The sequence below is a fragment of the Bubalus kerabau genome, chromosome 18, assembly GCF_029407905.1.
Source record: "Bubalus kerabau isolate K-KA32 ecotype Philippines breed swamp buffalo chromosome 18, PCC_UOA_SB_1v2, whole genome shotgun sequence".
In the NCBI taxonomy this organism is placed as follows: domain Eukaryota; kingdom Metazoa; phylum Chordata; class Mammalia; order Artiodactyla; family Bovidae; genus Bubalus; species Bubalus kerabau.
This window is the reverse complement of record NC_073641.1, coordinates 35,469,799-35,480,487: the sequence shown is the minus strand read 5'-3', so window position 1 is coordinate 35,480,487 and position 10,689 is coordinate 35,469,799. Positions and strand designations below refer to the sequence as shown.

At 43.0% G+C, this 10,689-nt stretch overlaps 1 protein-coding gene and 1 non-coding gene across 2 annotated transcripts; both read right to left on the bottom strand.

The window, feature by feature from the left end:
- Positions 1-3,888: 3,888 nt before the first annotated feature.
- Positions 3,889-6,604, bottom strand: RPL37 (ribosomal protein L37). The gene is made up of 4 exons (XM_055554924.1): positions 6,445-6,604; positions 5,693-5,828; positions 5,101-5,185; positions 3,889-4,006 (listed from the first exon to the last, which is right to left on the bottom strand). Exons 1-4 carry the CDS (start codon positions 6,445-6,447, stop codon positions 3,937-3,939), a joined length of 294 nt encoding a protein of 97 aa, XP_055410899.1. The 5' UTR covers positions 6,448-6,604; the 3' UTR covers positions 3,889-3,936.
- LOC129633515 (small nucleolar RNA SNORD72) lies at positions 4,091-4,171 on the bottom strand. The gene has a single exon (XR_008705092.1). It is a non-coding gene; the product is annotated as a small nucleolar RNA SNORD72 (small nucleolar RNA).
- Positions 6,605-10,689: the final 4,085 nt, after the last annotated feature.

Genomic DNA, 10,689 nt, shown 5'->3' with positions numbered 1-10,689 from the left:
CTTTGAATTCTGACTATAACATAGAACCAAAAATTTCTTGAGAAATAAAAACTATTTTTACAACTAATCATGACTGGAGAATATTTTTTCTTATCTTTGAGTAATCTTAAAAAAAAACAAGAACAAAGTCTTCATCCTGGGGCATATCTCCATTGCATAGAGATGAGCACACAAAAATAAAATCTCAATCCACGTACCATGCCTGTGGTAATCTACAGACCACTCGCATAGATGAGAACCATTTTTTCACTGGATATTTGGCAAGACATCCCTTTACCTTACCATAGACAGAAGTTTTTGCTCCAGATTTCATTCTTAGTTTCTCAGTTTGATAGTCTCTGACATATGCTTCTCTTAGATTATGAACTACCTTTCGTTTTGAGAAAAACATTTAACTTGACAAAGGTTAGGGTTGGGATCTTAGTTCCCTGACCAACAACTGAACTGGGGCCCTTTGAAGTCCTAACCAGTGGACCACCAGGGAATTTCCATATTTATCTTAACCACTTTTCTAAGGGGTCCTCTACCTCCATCCTGTCACACTTTCTGTATTTTTGTCTTCATAGGTCTTAACACTACCTGAAATTACTTATCTGTTCTAGGTATGTCAACCCCAACACACCACATACACACAAGTGCAGGCTGTCACATGCTCTACTGAAATCTCTGCCAAAGGAGTCTGTCTTATTCTCCACTGTATCTCCTGGGCCCAGAACTGCTTCTGGCACAGAGGTCACTAGATTGATTTGGTTCATAAGGGGCACTGTATCATCAATAGAAGTGAAAGGCAACTATAGAATAACTAGGTAACCTTCCAAAAGTGCTTTTTAAACTAAACTCTTCTCATTTTAAACTAAATTCTTTATTGCCCAATCACCCCTGAAGCTCTGGCTTTATTCCTGATGCTCTATAGAAACAAGGTTGGTGGAAAATAAACACTAACCAAAATTTTCCAAACCCTGAAGTCATTAAATTTTTTTAATTTAAAAATCTTTTCCTCCTTGGCCTTACTCCCACAGGACACTTAAGTTTATAGGACTCATTTCTGCAGTGACTGGAGTCAACTTCAACCATGTTGGTTTTTGTTCCCACTCATCACATGTATGCTGACCAATTAATAAACCACTCTCATTCCTCTTGTCTCCTAAGGACATCTCCCCAAACCTCTCCTTGAGCCTCTCTACACTGTCTTCTCTTTTTCAAATGGTTTCAACCATTACCGAGTCAAGAATCTGAATTTTTAAAGAGAGAAAAATAAACAATCCTTTCCTTCCATCTCCCATCATTTTTAAATGCCTACCAGGTTTCACCATTACCTTGTACCTCCAGTTAAATTATCTTCACCATTCTAATCCCTAAATCAATTCCCATTCTCAACTCTATGTTCATTATTTCCAAATGCAAATCTCCAGCCTGGGCTTTCAGCTTTCTACTTCAGCTGCCACTAGCTTTACTGAGTTCTTCCAAAATACTTCTAGTATCCCACAGGTATCAACACCACCTAACAATTTCTTCCTGTTGCTTCCTTCTTATATTCCTCAGTGAATGCACCAAATCCTTGCCCCCTAGTCCAGAAAATCCAAGACCCCTACCTCTGATATTTTCTCCAACTGACAAAACCACAGTAGCTGTGATCCAAAGGTCAAATGCATACACAAATAATGATACATTCCTGGGTCTTTCTTCAGATACCCTATGGTAACACTCAACTGCTCCTGTGTTCCCCCTGCCCAAGAAACATAAATCCCTTACTTGTGGCACTGACTTCCGGCATCTTCTGTTAAAACGGAGATCCACTGTCCAAACCAACTTTGATCCTCAGGACATCATGAGATATGTCAGGTATGAACTGTCTGCAAACTAGTATTGAATGAACTGAACCCACCTGTCTGTACTGAATGTGTTAACCAGCTCCATCTCTAGCCCCCTGTTTCTCCCTGACTTCCACTTTATCAGAGAAATTTCCCACTGAAACTCAAAAACAGTCAAGGCCACAGGCACTGGCAAACAAGGACTAAGTCACCTTACACTCAATAAACACACAGGCCTTTTTTAAGGCATCACTGTCTACCTCTCATGCAACCCTGCCTTGTGCCAATTGTTTTCTGACTCAGGATTTAGAAATTTCTTGTCTTCAGGTCAGCACCTACTTACCTCAAGGCCTAATATTTATTCCACCCTGGGTATTACCTATCTTAATGGGCCTCTCCAGCACCCAGAAACCAACCTTTAGTAACACTGCAAGATTTCAGAAAGATCTTAATACCACATCAGATTATTTAGTATTCAAGCCAAAATAAAATTACTATTTTTATAGGTCAAAAGCAATTTCAAATACTTGAACCCACTACAGTAACTAGGCTACAGCCACTGTAGAAGCACCTTCACTTATTTAAGTTGAAAGCTCATAGTTAGACTTCCACCTTACAAATAAATAAGCACAGGTACACCAGTAAAAATCACATGACCAAATGTCAACTGGATACAGGAACTTATGCATCCCTGAGTATGACTGGATAGCACCCCCCACTCAATTAACCTAAGAGTGCAAATTCCATTGAGATAGTGAAGGCCAGAGAAGCCCAGGGTGCTGCAGTCCTTGGAGGACTAGACTTAGTAAACAACAACAAAGTAGAAGAGGGCCTCTGGGGTGGTTCAGTGGTAAAGAACCTGCCTGCCAAAGGAGACACAGGAAGTGGCAACCCACTCCAGTATTCTTGCCTGGGAAATCCCATGGACTGAGGAGCCTGGTGGGATACAGTCCATGGCGTTGCAGAGTCAGACACACTTAGCAACTCAACAGCGAACAGCAGCACAAGTAGAACAGAGTCATTATATTACATCACACATATTGGGACGAAACCCAATATAGATTCAGATCAGCTGGGGCTCCTGTAGAAGCAAGCTGAGACCTGAAAGAGTTAGGAGCTAAGGAAAAAAGCAAAGGAGCAATTAACTAATCTTGGAATACATTCTAGGGCAGCTTTTAAAGGTAAGGTTGCGGAGGCAGTGATGATCATGAAAACTCCTTCAAGGTCAGATTAAAGTTAAATTCTTAAAAAAATGGGAAGCTACAAGTTGGGACAGCACAGCTTGGCCACATTGCTATTTTATGCTAGTTACTCCAACACTTGTGATGTTTAATTAATGTTCTATTCTCTCACCAGTCCAACAAAGTTGGTACTGTCTTCACTTCAAAAAACTGGCAGAAACACCAGAAAGCAAGGCAGAAAAATTCAGAGCCCTGAAAATTCAATGATCACCTAGGTGAGGATTAAAAAAATTCTACTAGCCTACAAGTGAGTTTATACTTGGCCTTCCTTTACATTCTACTCAATACACTGCATTTGCACATGGCCCTACATTTGTTCTTGTTGACTCACACCTAGTTTTTCACTTAGCTGACCACCTTAAAAAGCACACACAGCCTATGAGCTGGGCGCCAAGAGTTAATATCACCTGAGAATCTTAAAAAGAAAACCATATAGCTGAATCACTTTGCTGTAAAAAACTAACGCAACATTGTAAATCAAATACAAAAAAACCCACAAAACCACCTTTCCAAAATGGAATTCATTCAACTCCTGTCCTTCGTGTTCTCACCAGAAATCCAAAGCCTATCATACAGGACGATAACCATTCCACAAAGACCACAGAGGTAACATAGTTCTTATAGTAGCACAGATGTTACTTCTTAATGTCATCTTTAAGGAATCTTAGAATTCCGCTTGTAAAGGCCCAATCCTATTAAGCAGTATCACAACCCAGTTTAAAAGTTAGTGTTCCAAAACAGCCACTTAACAAATAAACCAGATTTTTAGTTGTCACATTCGCAAACCTATGTAAATCACTGATACAAGCCTATTAAAAATACCTTAGCACACCAGATAATTTTAAAAGCCAGAACATTTATTGTGCGACTAATCGTTGAAATCCTTAAGATGAACTGGATGCTGCAGCAGCCGCTCGCTTGGGTTTAGGTGTTGTTCCTTCACGGAATCCATGCCTGCATTGTGTTAAAAAGAAGAATGGTTACTTCAGCAATGTCAACACATACATTTCCATCTTTTCATGAAAATATATTTTCATGAGCTTATCTCAGTTAGATGATGAAATCAATATTAAATTCATAAGTTCAGACATTTATTTTTTAGAACATCACTGATAAGCTGTGGTATTTACTTCCCTCTGCTTCAGAATGGCCAAGGCAACATATTTGGTTGCAGTGATCAGTATTTCCCCACTTATGATTCCCAAGGTTTTGGGAAAATGGATTCTTAAAATATGGGTCAGAGATCCTACCTTCCTTTACCTAAGGAAAAACGTGATTAATGATAGACATTTTCTCAACTGCTTAACTACGGTTAATGTCTTAACTCACTTAAAATCTACTTGAAATGTCTTTTGAGGAACACACAGGTTAAAACTGGCTTCAATTCATGTTCTTAACTCAAACTAGCAGACCACTGAACCCTATCCCATACTACTATATATTGGCCTTAAGTGCGAAGGTCACTCCAACACACAAATACATCTAAGTGTGCTGTGTTTACACCCCCCAAACTGTCTTGTGGTCTTGAAGATCTTGAATTGAGTAAAGGTCACAAATTCTGCTAAATATCCTACAATGCACAGGACAACCCCAGTCCCCAACAAAGAAATCACCTCAGTGGAGGCCTTACACCCCTCAACTGCTACCACTAAAAATGCAGTTTCTCTGTAAGACTATGTTGGGGCTGAAATTGAAACTCTAAGGCCTCTCTTTAAGTACAACAGTGTTCTACAGCAAGAAGACTTGCCCAAAGCCACAAAACTGAAGGCCTCAATTACATACTATCATCTTGACAAACTTTGGCAGGAAAATGAAATGTAGGTATGCGAATAAATGCCATTATTTTCTGGAGTCTACCTCAAACTACACTCCAGCCTATTCGGTGCGTACTACTGTTCACTGATTCCCAAGTTCAAGACTGATCTGAAGGTTATGGTGGCAGAAGAAAAAGGATCCTAACAACACCTCATCCCACGAACCAGGGGAGTTGAGACGACTTATTATATAAGCCCATACACCCACCTATAACTGAAACATAAAAACTGTACCTGAATCTGCGGTATACAATTTTTAGGTGCCTCATTCGACCAGTCCCGGTGGTATTTCGTCTTTTAGCTTTAGCACTCCAATTATCTAAAAAAAAAACAAGAAAAAAAATACAGGTTAAGATCCAAATTGTTGTCCCTACACACCCAGTACACATTGTCTGTCAATATGATTAAAAATGCCTGCCTTGACTTTAAACTCATTTTATCGGTATACAGTCCATGGAATTCTCCAGGTCAGAATACTGGAATGTGTAGCCTTTCTCTTCTCCAAGGAATCTTCCCAACCCAAGGATTGAATCCAGGTCTGCACTGCAAGCTCAGCATACCAGTTGAGCCACAAGGGAAGATCATACATGGAAGAGGAAATGGAAACCCACTACAGTATTCTTGCCTGGGACAGCCATTGGACAGAGACGCCTACTAAGCTAAAGATTATGGGGTTGCAAGAGTGGGACACAACTTAGCAACTAATCAACATAGTGGTATACAGATGTACAATTTTGCTAGGAAACAACATTCAAAGTCATGCCCCACAGAGGTACATGTGAAACAAGAGACTATTCTCAAAGGACGTTTATAAACATTAACTTACACTTTCTCTTTCGCTTGGCAGGGTAGCCACACTTGCCACAGGTCGACTTCTGAAGGTGGTAGGCCTTAGAGCCACAGCGGCGGCACAGCGTGTGCGTCTTATTCCGACGCTTTCCAAACGATGACGTTCCTTTCGTCTGCAAGTTAAGGGGATAAATGTTTAAGTCTAGTCATTTCTATACACATGCAAACATTTTCAGTTAAAGTAACTACTGATATAAACTAATGACAATCACAAAGGCTGACACTGTGCTAAATCAGTGACCACTATTAGATTTCACGTCATCTAAAGCCCCTGCAAGAGCTGCCATGTTTTGAAACTTGCTACATTATTAAAAAGGACAATGAAAAACGTAAAAGGCAAAAGAGGAGGTAACGTGGTTTTCCTACCTACTCTAACTCCAAAATCTAAAAGCTCCTGCCCAGGGACCGTCGCCAACTATTATTTTGCTTACAGAGCCAAATACCCCCAATCCATGCTCCTTCCATTAGTTCCCACTGGCGGGCAGGGCTGTGCGGGCTTCCCAAAAGTCAGACAGAAGAAAGGGGCCTGGAGCAGCTGCAGCTCCACGACGGCAGGCTCAGCATCCCCACATCAGAGTTATGAGCCATTCTCGTGCCTCTCGAAAGCTGCCTTCCCTACCCACCGGCTCCTCTTATCCGAAAGCTTCCAGGGCCCCCACGGATTGCATGGGGCGCAGTTCAGGGGGTGAGGATGAAAGCCGATGACGAGAGTCCCTGGGAAACACTCACCATCTTGCTTCTGCCGCCGAGACCAAAGAGACCGGAAGAGACAGCACTTCCGCTATATTTCGCTCTGAAGCTTCCGCCCAGGGAAGCACTTCCGGCGGGGCGCAGTGCACCGCTCTCAAGCGTCCGTCACCGCAGTGTGGTTGGCTTCGAGAGGAGGATCGCGGAGCTAGATAGGGCCAATTGAGAGTTCAGCGGAGCGGAACTCACAACTTTCTGGGGAAGGGATTGGGCGTATACCCCCCGGATCCGCCTTTCCCTGCCTCAAACTTTAAGACCGGAACTCGACTACCTACCCTCCTGTTGTTTCCCTCCTGTCTTTACGAGTGTTCTGTCTGCGCTAAGGCCACATTGCGGATTCCGGTTTCCTAGGAGATGGGAAATGTGGGTAGAGAGGCTCCCCTGCTTGGGGTGCAGGCGCTAGCTCAGCCCTCCCGGCGTCTGTGTAGGGTTGAGGGTTGGGCTGGTGTACTTCTCCAGGTTCCTCTGTACTCCGGCCTGAAGCTTTTGACTGACTGATCCTCACAGGCTCCGCGGTAAAGAATCTGCCTACTAGTGCAGGAGACGCGGGTTCCGTCCCTGGGTGGTGAAGCTTTCCTGGAGAAGGAAGTGGCAACCCGCTCCCAGAAAATCCGAAGGACAGAGCAGACTGGTGGGCTAGTCCATTGGATCGCAAAGAGTCGGTTGCGACTAAGCTACTGAGCACAGTCCTCACTTGCTAGGAGGACATAGCTGGGCTTAGAATATGAAGAGAAAGGCAGGAAATGCCTTTTTAAACTGTAATAATAGGCATATGGTTTGATCTCCCATTTTACTATGCCAAGGAATCAGACGTGGAACTTGTTAACAAGTTTCCTAAACTCTAACGTGAGGACATATGCTTTGACAGCTTTGGGTAGGGCCTGGATATGTGTAGTCCAAAACACTTTAAAGTGTTAATATTGGTGGTTCCCAGATCTTGTTGATACAAACAGTTAATTCAACTGCAACCTTTTTCCGAGGAAAGCCCCCACCCTTGCAAAAGGGTAAAATACTCAAACATTTAAGAGTTAGTAGGGAAAAACAATCCTAAACGCGTGCTATCTAAAGGAAGCAATTAGTGACCTAACACTTGTGAAATATTGGCAAAAGTAATTAATTTCTAGGCTTCCCTGATAGCCCAACTGGTAAACAGTCCTGCAGTGCAGGAGACCCTGGTTGGATTCCTGGGTTGGGAAGATCCGCTGGAGAAGGGATAGGCTACCCTCTCAAGTATTCTTGGGCTTCCCTGGTGGCTCGGAGGGCAAAGAATCTACCCCCCAATGCGGGAGACCTGGGTTCTTTCCCTGGGTTGGAAAGATCCGCTGGAGGAGGGACTCCAGTATTCTTGCCTGGAGAATTCCCACGGACGGAGGAAGAAGCCTGGCGGGCTACAGTCTATGCAATCGCAAAGAGTGGGACACGACTGAGCATCTTTCACACAGTTAAAAGAACAAGATGAGGTCTAGGAGTTAGGAGGTTAAATTTTTGACAGGTTAACAGTTGATAAGTTCGTAGTAAGCACTAAGCTCTTCTAGGAACTGGGAAGAGGACAGTCACTGTTCTTATGGAAATGGTAGGTGGGGAAAGCGGCGTTCAGGGGGAGATCCCTCCAGCAGGGAGAGAGTGAGAAAACCAACATTGGAGTTTTTGAAACAAACTGCAGTTCAGGTTAGACTTAACTGTTTTAGGTACTGTATTAGTTCCCTGTTGCCATTCTGACAATTTACCACAAACTTAATGGTTTACGACAAAACATTTAACCAGCTAGTATAAAGTTTCAGTTATGCAACATGCAAGACATCAGTACAATATTATATCTACAGTTGAAAATACTGTATTGTATACTTAAGGACAATATGGGCTTTCCTGGTAGCTCAGACTGTAAAGCATCTGCCTACAATGCGGGAGACCTGGGTTCGATCCCTGGGTCGGGAAGATCCCCTGGAGAAGGAAATGGCAACCCACTCCAGTATTCATGCCTGGAAAATCCCATGGACCAAGGAACCTGGTGGGCTACAGTCCATGGGGTTGCAAAGAGTCGGACACGACTGAGCGACTTCACTTCACTTCATACTTAAGGACAACAATCAAACCACAAATTAGTCTTTAACCTACAGCCAATCAAGTAATTTCTTTCTTTGCGTCCACACTTTATAAAGTCCCCTGGCTCCTAGAATGCTACTAACCACTTCCAGTTTGGTGCTGCCCTTTTTGAGTAGATTTTTGCTTAAACTTAAGTTTTTGGGTGCCTGTTTATCTTTTAATAATCCCTTGTGAGTGCTTTGGCTCCACCCATATCATTCTCATCTCAAGGTCAGCTGATTTGCAACCTTAGTTGTCCTTTGGTGTAAACTGGTATTTTCACAGGTTGTAGAGATTAGAACATAGTCATCTTTCGGGGAGAGCATTATCTTCCTTAGCACAGGTATTAAATGAGATCAGCAGAGACACACTGTTGAGCCCAAGTTAGTGTGCCAGAGGCATAGTGAGGCCAAAGGAACTGAAACTGGAGTTTAGAGCAGACAAAGGTTTTGCAAACACCAACCAAGGAGGTCAGCATAGCTCCTGCTCAGAAAACTGAACTGTCCGATGGTTTTCAGGGAAGAGGTTTTGTTATGTTTTGGTTTTTAATTAGTTTTTTGGCTGTTCCATGGGGCTTGCAGGATCTTAGTTTTTGGACCAGGATTGAATTGAACCTGGGTCTTCACCAGTGCAAGGACAGAGTCCCAGCCACTGGACCCTCGAGGAATTCCGTTAGGGAAGTCTTTAAAGACTAAGTAAGGGCTGTGGGGGCATGTGACTTCATTCTAGTTGGTTGGTGGTAAGGTAAGAGGGTGATGTTCCAAGAAACTTGTGCTCAGCCATCCTCCACCTGAGTGGAGGTGGGGGTTGGGGTGGCAGGGAGGGAGCTTAGTTCCTATCAGTTAAGTTCGGTTCAGTCACTCATTCGTGTCCGACTCTTTCCAACCCCATGAATCGCAGCATGCCAGGCCTCCCTATCCATCACCAACTCCCGGAGTTCACCCAAACTCATGTGCATCGAGTCAGTGATGCCATCCAGCCATCTCATCCTCTGTCATCCCCTTCTCCTGCCCCCAATCCCTCCCAGCATCAGGGTCTTTTCCAATGAGTCAGCTCTTCACACACAAGGTGGCCAAAGTATTGGAGTTTCAGCCTCAGCATCAGTCCTTCCAATGAACACCCAGGACTGATCTCCTTTAGGATGGACTGGTTGGATCTCCTTGCAATCCAAGGACTCTCAAGAGTCTTCAACACCACAGTTCAAAAGCATCAATTCTTCTGTGCTCAGCTTTCTTCACAGTCCAACTCTCACATCTATACATGACCACTGGAAAAACCATAGCTTTGACTAAATGGACCTTTGTTGGCAAAGTAATATATCTGCTTTTCAATATACTGTCTAGGTTGGTCATAACTTTCCTTCCAAGGAGTAGGCGTCTTTTAATTTCATGGCTGCAGTCACCATCTGTAGTGATTTTGGAGCCCCCAAAAATAAAGTCTGACACAGTTTCACTGTTTGCCCATCTATTTCCCATGAAGTGATGGGACCGGATGCCATGATCTTCGTTTTCTGAATGTTGTGCTTTAAGCCAACTTTTTCACTCTCCACTTTCACTTTCATCAAGAGGCTTTTGAGTTTCTTTTCACTTTCTGCCATAAGGGTGGTGTCATCTGCATATCTGAGGTTATTGATATTTCTCCCGGCAATCTTGATTCCAGCTTGTGCTTCATCCAGCCCAGCATTTCTCATGATGTACTCAGCATATAAGTTAAATAAGCAGGGTGACAATATACAGCCTTGACGTCCTCCTTTTCTTATTTGGAACCAGTCTGTTGTTCTATGTCCAGTTCTAACTGTTGCTTCCTGACCTGCATATAGGTTTCTGAAGAGGCAGATCAGGTGGTCTGATATTCCCATTTCTTTCAGAATTTTCCAGTTTCTTGTGATCCACACAAAGGCTTTGGCATAGTCAATAAAGCAGAAATAGAAGTTTTTCTGGAACTCTCTTGCTTTTTTGATAGCCAAACTCAAAGATTTGTATCAGATTATTATGTATACCCATTGGGGAGGACCTGGGACTCTCCTTTATTGCTGTACTGTTGTTTCCTAACTTCTTTTCTTTTAAAATAATTTTTTAAAATAATTTTTGGCTATGCTGGGTCTTCATTGCTGTGTGGGCTTTTCTCCAGTTTTGGCTCACAGAG

Coding starts and splice junctions, on each gene's coding strand:
- RPL37 (XM_055554924.1), bottom strand. Junction 5,186..5,692: donor TGCCAAGCGAAAGAGAAAGT/GTAAGTTAATGT, acceptor TTTTTTTTTTAG/ATAATTGGAGTGCTAAAGCT. Junction 4,007..5,100: donor ATTGTATACCGCAGATTCAG/GTACAGTTTTTA, acceptor AACACAATGCAG/GCATGGATTCCGTGAAGGAA.